Source organism: Acanthopagrus latus, chromosome 17 (assembly GCF_904848185.1).
Source record: "Acanthopagrus latus isolate v.2019 chromosome 17, fAcaLat1.1, whole genome shotgun sequence".
In the NCBI taxonomy this organism is placed as follows: domain Eukaryota; kingdom Metazoa; phylum Chordata; class Actinopteri; order Spariformes; family Sparidae; genus Acanthopagrus; species Acanthopagrus latus.
In genome coordinates this window covers 10852412-10863883 of record NC_051055.1, presented here as the reverse complement: position 1 = coordinate 10863883, position 11472 = coordinate 10852412, and the positions used below count along the sequence as shown (strand labels likewise).

The window sequence follows — 11472 nt, the reverse complement described above, 5'->3', positions numbered from 1 at the left end:
TCTCTGTGTAGGGAGACATGCTGCATTGGCTTAATTGTATAGGAGGATAACCAAACACTGGAATGTTTCTCAGGGAGGTTGTTGTTATATGATGCAGGGATTCTGCTGTGCACAATTCTTTTCAAATAATTACAAGCTGCCAAGGAAGACTACCTGAGAATCATCCAAGTAGTCTCTCATGTCAAATGTCTCTTGTATTTTTTACAAGAGTATTTTTTTTAATTGCCTCACAACTACAGATGCAAAACAACTATATATATGAATTCAATGATCATCCCCCAACAAACTTACTGTAGGACAAACCAGTCTCAAGAGAAAGCCATGTCACAACACGTCAGCCCATTCTCTCTGTGTACGAGAAGGCTCTCAAAGACCAACATTCTTGGTAAATATCGCCTTCAGAAAAAAAAACACAAAAAACGGTATACAGTGACTCCTACCTGAACTTTTATTAACCAATAAAATTCAAACTGATCAACAAGATCCGCTCTGCTCATTCAGCCAATCATGCCACCCTACATACCTTCTCACACAGGCTCAAGGCATTGCTTTTGAAAAAGTACAAATTAAATTGCTAATTTTACTGTCATGATCTTATCGCTGGCTGATTCGCTTTGCATGCCGCAGGCACGCATGACAGTTTTTTCCAGCAGTGTTGGGTCATGCTACTTTAAAAGTAATTTGTTAAATTACATGATTTATGGCATTATTCAAGTTTTACTGTCTTTATTTGACTTTGTTTTCGTTATAATAACATTTGCAAAAATACAACATGTCACGTCATCGGACAGTAATGCAGGAGCAAGGTGTGTTTTTTATATAATCTCTATCTATATCTATGATATCTCTATCTCAGTGGTGTCTCTGTGGCTGGACATTCGCTGCTGTGGCGCCGGGGGATGCAGCAGGGATACCTAGTCAGCACTTTGCCCAGTGACTTCCTGAACTTCTCCCCTACAAATGCATAGATGACTGGATTCACACAGCAGTGAGACAGTGCAATGATCTCAGCGTAGCTCATAGCAGCGCTGATGTTGTTTGTAGCCTCGCAGCTGTTTAGGAGGTCGAACAGCTGCAGTGTCTGAAGGAACACTGTGACATTGTAGGGGACCCAGCACACCACAAACACACACACTATACCAAATATCAGCTTTACAGCTCTGCCCTTTTTGGAGTTTCCACACTTGTTCAGCATAACCAGGATTTTCACACAGCAGAAAATCATGATGGGGAGGCACACAAAAAGGCCCACCGTGTTCTCACTGACGTTTCGGAGCAACTTCCAAAACCTCTCCGTGTCCTCTGGATAGAGCGGCTGACACCGGACAGTGGGATCTCCCGGTTCCATCTCCAAGGAGGCAAAGATCACCTGAGGGGCCGCGGCAATGAAGGATATAACCCAGATAATGACGCTGGCAATGATTCCATAGTGAAGGGTCCGGGCTCGCATGGCTGCAACAGTGTGGATGATGGCCAGGTAGCGGTCCACACACATCAGGGTCACAAACATTGCCCCACTGTAGAAACCCAGCTGTACAGAGGAGCAGAGGGGGGAGCAGAGTCAGAGCAGGGTGTGGTATATGGTGACAGGTGTCAGTCTTTACGGGCCGCAGTGAGATCTTACCTTGATTATTGAGAGAATATCTCCACAATTATATTGCACTTTGCAAGAAATATAGATTTTTAGCAATCATTTTACACTCTTCATCCTCGCATTTATGCAATGACATTTCAGATTTGTTAGGCAGTGAATGCACCAACCTAAACATGACTTTTCACACCGTATCAACAAAACCACAAAGGAAAACAAAGTCTGGATGTAGGAGGAAGAGGTTTTAATGAATAATAATTAATGTGCATCTTTATGAATTCTGCTTGCAAGTATCATTCAATTGTGAGTGTTGCATATTAAAATGTGAGTGATTAAATACTTTCGGGGTGTTCTACATAATAAAGATAATAAAAAAAAACACCTGATAGACTCCTGTCATCAGTTTGCACAATGCAAGGTTGTGGGCATTGATGGCCCAGAGGGGCAGGGATGCAGCCAGGATGAGGTCAGACAGGGCCAGGTTGAGGAGGCACACGTCCGTCATGGTCTTCAGCTTGATGTGCCGGAGGAGAACCCAGAGAATCGTGGTGTTGCCTGTGGAATCAAATTATTTCATTGCATTCTGGTTAATGCCATACAATGTGCTGAGAAAGTAATACATGTTTCTATCTCTCTTTAAGATTCAAACCTTTTTGAACATACCTAGCAGGCCTAACCCAAACATCACATAGCAAAGAACCGTCATAATCCTGTCTCCATCAGGCAGATATAGACTGAGATCCATCTCACAGGTGGGCTCATAGTAGCAATCCGAGTACATGATGGAGTCGTAATCTGATAGGTTCATGTTGCTGTGTGGGGATGAACATGAACATGTATGGTTTACAGGTGAACGCAGTTTAGATTGATTTAGATTTAATGTGAATGGACAGATTGGATTAGACACAATACAAAACCACACAAAGTACAAAATATCCAGCGTGAAACGATAAATTAAAAACAACACTGATGTACTGCAGGGTTGAAAAGTGACCACTAGTGAAAATGCTTCTACTTTCCATTTGATTTCACATCAGATACTTTTTTTTTAATCACACGTGATAATTTAACAATACAAGTGAAAAGTTGAATCTTCGAAAACTCCTTGTGAATTTTAGAAAATCTATGGTATTTCTCAAGCTGACTTTATTGATAGCATGCATTCAACCTGCAGCAGAGACAAGTCAGCCCTCATATGGTCTTTTGGTCCTCAAGTAGTTCTTACAAAGATCTGAGGTGTGTTTGGGGTCATTATTTGACAATAGTAGGATACTAATAATCCAAATCTAAGCAAATGCAAAACATACATTTAGGCTAGGAGCACCAGCAACACAGTAGTAAGAGTTTTATTTTTTAGAGTGTATCAGAATCAATTCTGGTGAAAAGCAAACATGATTTAAAAAAAAAGCATTATGACCAAATATTAGTCCAACTGCTTCTATCTCAGACTGAAAACACGATTTTCCCAAATGTGACAGAAATCTAAAATCTGGGGGCATTTTCAGCCGCCATCACCTGTCCAGATTAGGATTTAGTGCTCATCTTTCTGGATACCACAAACCTTATACCAATGTGACAATAATCACATTTATGTCAACGCTTTTAAAACCACACCTCAAACTTTTCAACCTCTCTGTCAGCACAGTAACTTGCTTTGGCACCAATTCAGACCCTCGCAGACTTCAAAAGTCAAACTGATGACTTGGTGATATAGTGTACTTCCCCTTTAAGATTGTGGGGTTTTTTTTGTTTTTTTTTTAGGTTGAGGGTTGGCACAGATCTGCTGCTACAGGTGTCATGAAAGTGGGCAAGTGTGTCAAATGCAAAAGTGAGGCAGTTGTGGGAGTTGTCATCATGTGCAAATAAAAGTTCATATTTGTTTCACACACCATTGTCAGTGTGTCTAAACAATAATAAAGGACTTATTAGTGAAAAAATGACTGTGTGCTGGGCTTGAGACTCTCTCCCTGTCTGTCTAGACTCAGAGATGAAGACAGGATCTATCAGTGTTATGCCGTTGGATTTCTTGAATTGCAAGTAGTTTGCAAGAGTCTCCAAAGAATTCGGTTTTGATTAGACTTTGAAGTGAAAGTTGGGTGTAATCTAACTGAAATTATTGTATTAAGTGCACTTTAAGTGGAATGCCATGGCGCTGTCTCAGAAATAAGTCTGAAATGCAGCAATGACAATGTGGGTCAAAGGGAAGGGCTGAGGCGGTATTTTCGAGGCACCTGAGAAAACAGGAAAAAGCAAACAAGAACATGACTTCTAACGTCTGAGCAACAGGAGGAATTCTGCATCTGGAGTGGATGCTGTTGATGCAGACTGACATCTGCGGCAGGACGGAGGAGGCGAGGCTCGTGGCGCGGAAGTCGTGTAAGAAGTGGAGTTATTTGTGGGTTGCTGATCTGCTGAATGGAGTCGTAGAGAAGAAGCCAACGTCGCTCAGTTAAATTTCGATCGAATGTGCCTTGATGACCGTAACGAAATGGGCATAGGCAATGCAACAGGTCAGGTGACAAGGTGAACAGGATTTACAAATATTTAAACTTGTTTTGTTTGGCCAACACGTGCCAAACCACACACACATTTCGGCACAGATACAACACGTCTAATGGTGCACCTTGTGATGGCTTTTGTGTCGAATTTTTGTCAGTACATGGCAGTATGTTTGTGTATCTGGTGAAGATTTAGCATACAGTGCAGAGCTGATTCAACCTGCAGCTTGATTTAGCAGCCGACAGACAATGTAGGTGGTTTACTCTTACTTTCAGACTGAAGAAGTCTGTTTCTCAGATTGTGAGTAAGTTCAAACGCGATCAAATGATGTACTGAGCTGATACAGACACAGCAGAAGATGCTGTGAGCATGGCAGCCTTGAAGAGTTGTCTCGACTTTAAATATTTCTTCTCAATAGAGGATGATTTGGCATACAGGTCTGTCAAATATGCTAAAGAAATATGATACACAGTTGGGTTATTTTTTTATATAACTGACTTGTTTAGATAAAAGTTGAGCATATCTGAGGCTGTGGTTGCTTTGAGTGACAGCTAGCGTTGAGCCTTCTGCCAGGCTCCACCTCAGCTAATTTCCGTCACTTGGCGGTGTTTGTGATGTTGGTGCCTTTTGGGGTTACTTTTAAATGCAAATTTCATGCCAATAATATGGCTCGCTGTGCAGTTAATTGAGCTAAAAGCCCAGAACTGGGCGACAGACACCGGTGTTTTGGAACAACACGACACCCTGTTCACATTGACTGGCAGACAGCTGTGGCAGCTAGTGAGCTCTAGTTGAGACAGCCATGGGCAGAGCCCGGAGCTTTTGGGGGAATGAACACCCGGAGTAAAGGACACCCCAGAGTGTATGTTTGAAGCTTTTGTGGTCATAAACTATGTATAATAAGTGTAGTGCCTGGCACTAGAAACACCTTTAAAAATGCCTGACAACACCACCTCCTGCTAAGGGGCAGGAGGAACCAAATTTGTGACCCACTCTGACTTCCCCGAAACAATTAACCAGAGGCGTATATTGTGCAAAAGTTAAGTTGGCTTTATAACAATATATAGATCACATTTCACTTAACTAAAGGCGTGAGGCAATATAAATGAAACAACAATCTCATTGGATGGTTGAAGTCAGTCAGTTCTCCTCATGATAAGGGCTGGTCAGCTATACACAGCAACCATAAAATGACTTTGAGAGACGGAGGAGGGAGACAGCAAATCTACCACCACATGCATAACACTACATACTTAACCTCTATTTATATATGATTTATCACAATGAAATACACGCGGTGTCACTTCCAAATATACACACCACTACAAGAGTGTCACCCGTGCTGTCCCGCCACAGAGAGGAGGCTGTGTGTGTCAGTGTGGACCCGGCCTTCCACAGAGTCAAGCTGTAGGTACAAAAGAGAACAGAAACATTAAAAGACATCACCACCCAAATGACTACTAACCCAGTACATCAAGTATAATAGAAAAATATACAATTGCCTCAAGCCTACAAATCAAATAAACAACCAAAAAAAAAAGTAAATTAACAGTAGAAAACAGTGGCTGGCCTGGTCCTTTAAAGAAAACACAAAATGCATTAGTTGCCAGCCCAACGTTCAAGATATTGCACATCAGTAAAACACTAAAGAAACGGTAATAAAAATATAAGCCTACACAAACAAAAGGGTACACAAACTCCCGCAGTTAAATAATGCGTGAGCAGAGGGAGCAATCCAGTGTGTCAACTATTAAAAAGGAAACAAAGTTGTAAGTATCACAATCTAAAAATACCTTAAAAAATACAGATAAACACATATATGTTGTTTAACAGTATCTGTGCAACAGCATCCGTCAGTGGTCACGTCAGTCCTGAACTGAAACATAAATAAATAAAGTATACTTAAAATATCTTTCAGGGTAACATTACCATTTCCACACAGGTTAAAACACTTAACACAAGGAGCACTGGCAGCACACGGACTCATGGTTACATGGTCGAGACACAAACAAAAGGCTAGCACAAACCTGAGTTATGCCATGCTGAACAATGTTTAAACTACTGAGCATTACCGTCAGTTCGCTGTTTCCAACGTATCTGGCTTTCACCCTGGATGAGAGGGAGAGAACACCACACCGGGTGCTGCAGCCAAGTCAAGGGGATCTCCACTGAGACAAACAGCACGGTATCACTTCCTGATTGACACCCGGTCACATGACCGCAGGCAAGTATTTACCACTTTCACTCTTGCTTCTTAACCTCTGCAGCAGTAAATACAGAGCTGCCTAAATCCACTGTAATCCACTGTAATTCTCTCTTATTTGACAGCTGAATGGAAGGGAACTTTGCTTCACTTCTTCACTAATTAACCCAAAGTCAGACTCACGCGAGTAACCCGTATAAACACAAATGAACACACAGAGGCAGAGTGAGGTGGAGCCCGGCCCTGCGCCATACTGGATCTTCACAAAGCTATGGATGACGTCACAGCGGCTCTGTCCACTATTCTTTACTGCTTTGGGTGCTTCTGTATTGACCTTTAGTCTGTAACATGAGGACGGCACTTCTGCTTTTTCTGCACACTCAAGAAATCGAAAACAGGAACATTTGAGTTATGCAATAATGATAGATGATCATCTCATAACTGTTGCCGTCCGTCAAGTGCTTTCACATTGGAAAAAAAAAAAGAAAGAACTAATGGTCGGTTATGGAAATGACTGATGACCCCGATATCATCAGTCTTATCTGGAAACCATTTGAACATAAATATGTTGGAGCGAGATGAAAATAGATTTCCTCTCCCACAAGAAAAGACTGTAAGATGTGATATGACTGTACAAATACAGGAAACATGGCTACAAAAATGTATTTCACCTTCTCTGTTCTTCAATCAATCACTTCCGGCCCTGTATGTTAGTAACACATGTGTTTGTAATAAAAAATAACTTTACCTGCTATTGCTGCCAACAGGATATTTGTTAGCAGTGTTCTTTGTGGATCCTGAGAGGCAGAGGTGGACGGCCAAAATCAACCAAAAGAAAAAAAAAAATCAGCTGTGCGTCCAATCTGATCAGGCACTGTACACAAGAACTGGGTATGCACACAGGAAAGAGAAGGTGTGAGAAATGTGCATGCCCCCCTAACCTTGCTTTAGAAGTATCTGTGGGTTTGTATATGTGAGAAAATATGGTTTGTTACTTCCTGGGAACTGCCTTGACATGCTCACGTAAGAGCAACAGTGTCTGATGATACGAATAACAACAAGTCCACAGATTTTAAGCGCTGCAGGGTAACTCCTACTGGACCAGCAGGCCCCCCGTGTATGGTTAGTGATTACTGAGTCACCACCCACTGCTTGCTTTTGGATACCCTGTGAAGCTTCAGGAAGTATTTCTTTTTTTTTTTGATGTATTGTACTAATTTAATAAACTAATGTATTTCCAAAGATGGGTGAAATCACACTGACAGGTTAACCCTCCTTATCAGCATATATGTTATAAATACACATTCATCTATAGTTCCAGTCTGTTAACTGTTGTTTTCTAGAGATGGCAGCCTGGACTAAGTGTTTCCAGCCTCTCCTTTTAAGCTAATTTGACTTGCTCACATGGTCACATGCCATTCCAACATCAACCACAGCATTTTTCACAGGTTGACAATTGACTTGACAGGCGGCACCGCGTGTAATAGCATGTTGTGTGACGAAACAGTATGTGAATCTTTAATCCAGGAGCCTAGAGGTGTCATCTGGGTTGGCTCAACATCAACTTCCATTCACATCAGACACTTCAGTCACTGACATGGCCAAAAGTGCTCATTAAATCACTTGCCTTAGTGATTTTCAAGAAATGTTTATTTCTTGAATATAATGTATGTATAATGATATAACATCTATAACCTAATACGTCTAAACATACATCTAAATACATCTAAACATCTAATAATATAACATATTATAATATTATGTATTGTCATCATATCTGACTTAAGTGCAGTTACATTTCTAACATGATTTCTGTACATGATTTTAAATTCAACTAAGAAGCTGTGGACTGTCACGTGACTCCATTCATATAACCCAGAGCCCAGGTAGATCCTATGTATTGGAAACACTGGGCATAACTTCATCCGCTACCAACAACAGCTTTTAATGTGGACTGTTGCTGTACGAGTTGAGATTGCGAATAAATCAACCCACCTTAAGCTGAAATTAGACCAAGTTTGACCGTGATTGTTGGCTTGCCTTTGTGCTTTACGAAATGCCAGCCGCGCGTCTTGATTGGAAAATGTTGAACTCTGATTTGATCTACCTGGGAGAGTCTTGTAAAAGCCAAAGTGTGGGAAACACTGTGTTAGTGCCAGTGCTGACCGTAGTGGGCGTGTTCTTACTCTGTGTGTTTTCTCTGTGCTGCACTTTGTGAAAAACATTTCATCCTTACTGACTTTCTACATACCTGTCCTCCCTAAAGGAGGATCGCTTTCTTTGACTCATTTTATATAACTTTACTTCCTGGTGAGGTTTTTCTGTGTTTTCATTAAGCACTGCAGGCATCATTTTCATATCCAACTGCTGTTTTCATTTACTGGTTTTATATGAAAATGTTGGGTCTTTGAGAGGGAAATCTTAATGAATAAACTTAATTTGACCGAAGAATTATGATAATTAAATTTGGAGACCTCCCTTGCACTACATTCACTCTTTGAGCATTTTCTCCAAAGTGCCTCACAGTATTTCAAGTATATGAATATTTAACAGTTGAAGGTGGAACCCATAGTATTGGTTAGATGTATGACTGTACATAGTTATATAGCAGGTTTAGCTGTGCATCTGCACCCTGATTTGCTTGAACAAACCAGTTTATTATTTACAATAATGTCCACTTGTAGTGACTGTCACACAAGGAAATAGCTCGCCTGCAAAAGCATCAAATATTGGAGCTTCCTCATTATTTCACTGACATTAGTTCAATAAAGGTGATGGAAATGACTTCCAGGTACGGAGAACAAAAGCTACAGTAGACCTGCTTTGTTTTTTGCCGATATCAAAATGTAAACAGAGCTCTCCCCGAGTCGAAGAGTTTGCACAGTTGGTAAAAGCCAAAAGCACAGATTTACATTTAGTATCGCCCTGTGCCAGGTATCTTAACTGTGCTTTCGGAATCCATGAGCTGAGCTTTGTTCGTTTAATCTGGTGTTTCCTGAGTAAAACCATCTGCAGGCAGCTTGCATACATATAGTCACTGTTGGTGTAATACTGTTTGTTTAACAGCAGTTACTCTTGCATTAGTTTTCAAACTTCAGAGAACGCTTTTTGTTTTTCTTTTTGGCTCACTGTTGATATGGCCACCATAATTAACCTGTAAAGATTTCAATAGCAAAGTAGCAGTGTTGCTTTATACTCCAGTATCAAATATGCATAGGCACAAAGCTGAGGTGATTACTGCTGCAGCGAGCTCCTCATCCACATATGAACCCGGTGTTTGTGCACAATCTGTATTTTCCTCACATGTAGGCTCTGAGTGGCCTGAAGAGCACATCATCATTTTCATTAGCATTACAAAGGTATACATGCACAGGGGTCTCTTCCTGCAGAGCACGTATGTAAGTCATTGCACAGCCTGCATCTTATGGCGCAGTTATTAGGCAGGCTGTGGTTTGAAAAGATGTAACTTCCAACATAAAAAGGTAACAGGCAGGGTAGGGCTGTAGGGCTAGATTGTGTCAAGGCAAATCATTATTAATGTCATCAAGTAATTTGCCAAGAACATTTTCAAAAATCAGAAGGAAAAGTTCCCAAGACACCTTCAAAACACAACTTTTGTGGCCAGGAAGGGAGTCGTGTTGATTCTAATGATAGCCCCTCACCTTGCACATACGCTGACAAAGTTCTGCTTCATTTGCACACACTTGCAGCCAGTAGGCATGAACATAGTGTCATGATACAGCATTTTTGTGGCTTTTAGACCAATGTTTGATTATATTCAGTTTTTTTAAGAGTAATTAGCATTTGCAATACTTTACATAATCACATATTTAATAAAATTCCATTTTACTCTTGTCGGTTCGAATGTTTCACAATGAAAACTGTGTTGTGTACTGTTGTAAAGGTCGAGTCTAAAATTGACTGAATGCAGAACAATGGCGTTTACTCAGCCAGCAGTGTGCATGTCTGATAATCACAAATTACTAGACATGAAATTATACTCTGATCTATATCACTGTACATTTCAATACCTTAGGATTAGTATATAATGGCCTGTTAGGAGCATCAGAAGAATCTTCATGGTGCAGTAATCAGATTTTCTTAGCCATAGCCATTTAAAATTGATATTGACTCCACTTAATCCTTTGTCATGGCTCCCCTCCACCTGACACGCTTCAGGATACTGGTAGAATGGGTTTGATGGAGAGCTGCAAGCTGCAATTTGTTCAGTCAATGCTGTCCATGCACACAATGATCATAGGTGTATACAGGAGGAATTTGGCAGCAGCAGCAGCAGCAGCACTTACTGAATGTGCTACCAGGAGAAATTCTCAGGACAGATACCGTAAGCACCAAGGATGTTTGTGAGCAAACAAACACTCAGTTTGACTCCCACACACAGAGGCAAACACACAGGATATATATATATATATATATATATATGTATATATATACATATATATATATACATATATACATATATACATATATATATATATATATATATACATATATATATATATATATATATATATATATATATATATATATATATATATATATATATATATATATATATATATATATATATATATATATATATATATATGTATATGTATATATATATATATATATAAAAATTAAAATGCTATCACTATATCTGAATCAGGAGTCAGAAAATTGATTTAGATTGTGACATTATTAACCTCACAAACTACTATTGGAATCAATGGGATGTATCAATATCTGAACTGATACAATAGAATGTGATACTGGAAACAGTTATGGATGCTTGGTAATAGCTTAAAGATTTTACCATGTGACAAGTTCTATTGTCTCTTGTCTCGGAAATCTGGTGATACATCTTCAGGGATTCTCCTGATATGATAAATGCGGCACATCCGTAACGGGGCCATAGCGTCCTCTGAGGTCATTGATGCCATGTCCACAGTATTGTACCTAATGAGCTTGTGTTTTATAATTACAGACATGTCACACAGTTTCATGAGTGAATATGATGTGCAATAGATTAAAGTTGACGTTTTTTTCTCGTGTCTATTTGCACTGAGGGAATTGGACTCATGACTACTTGTAAAATCCTGGCTATAACTTTGATGTTAAAATGTTGAAATGCTTTCATCAGCTTATGTGAGCAAGGGGAAATAGACCTCCCAGATAT

At 40.0% G+C, this 11472-nt stretch overlaps 1 protein-coding gene across 5 annotated transcripts; it reads right to left on the bottom strand.

Moving 5' to 3' along the window:
* Nucleotides 1-425: 425 nt before the first annotated feature.
* Nucleotides 426-7095, bottom strand: LOC119006707 (C-C chemokine receptor type 2-like). Of its 5 annotated transcripts, none has more exons than XM_037075709.1 (5): nucleotides 7042-7095; nucleotides 5411-5495; nucleotides 2255-2403; nucleotides 1974-2146; nucleotides 426-1531 (listed from the first exon to the last, which is right to left on the bottom strand). In XM_037075709.1, exons 3-5 carry the CDS (start codon nucleotides 2397-2399, stop codon nucleotides 848-850), a joined length of 1002 nt encoding a protein of 333 aa, XP_036931604.1. In that variant the 5' UTR covers nucleotides 2400-2403; nucleotides 5411-5495; nucleotides 7042-7095; the 3' UTR covers nucleotides 426-847. The 5 variants fall into 5 exon arrangements, with proteins under 5 accessions (XP_036931604.1, XP_036931602.1, XP_036931605.1 ...); XM_037075707.1 differs by lacking the exon at nucleotides 7042-7095 and adding an exon at nucleotides 6163-6289; XM_037075710.1 differs by lacking the exon at nucleotides 7042-7095 and adding an exon at nucleotides 6163-6289 and having other exon boundaries at nucleotides 5428-5495.
* Nucleotides 7096-11472: the final 4377 nt, after the last annotated feature.

Excerpts from the sequence above, each read along its gene's own strand:
- LOC119006707 (XM_037075706.1), bottom strand. The coding sequence starts at position 6,159 with ATGCTCAGTAGTTTAAACATTGTTCAGCATGGCATAACTCAG. Across the intron at positions 5,496-6,117 it reads TTCAGCATGGCATAACTCAG|CTTGACTCTGTGGAAGGCCG; the intron begins GTTTGTGCTAGC and ends TTGTACCTACAG. Across the intron at positions 2,404-5,427 it reads TCTGTGGCGGGACAGCACGG|CAACATGAACCTATCAGATT; the intron begins GTGACACTCTTG and ends ATCCCCACACAG.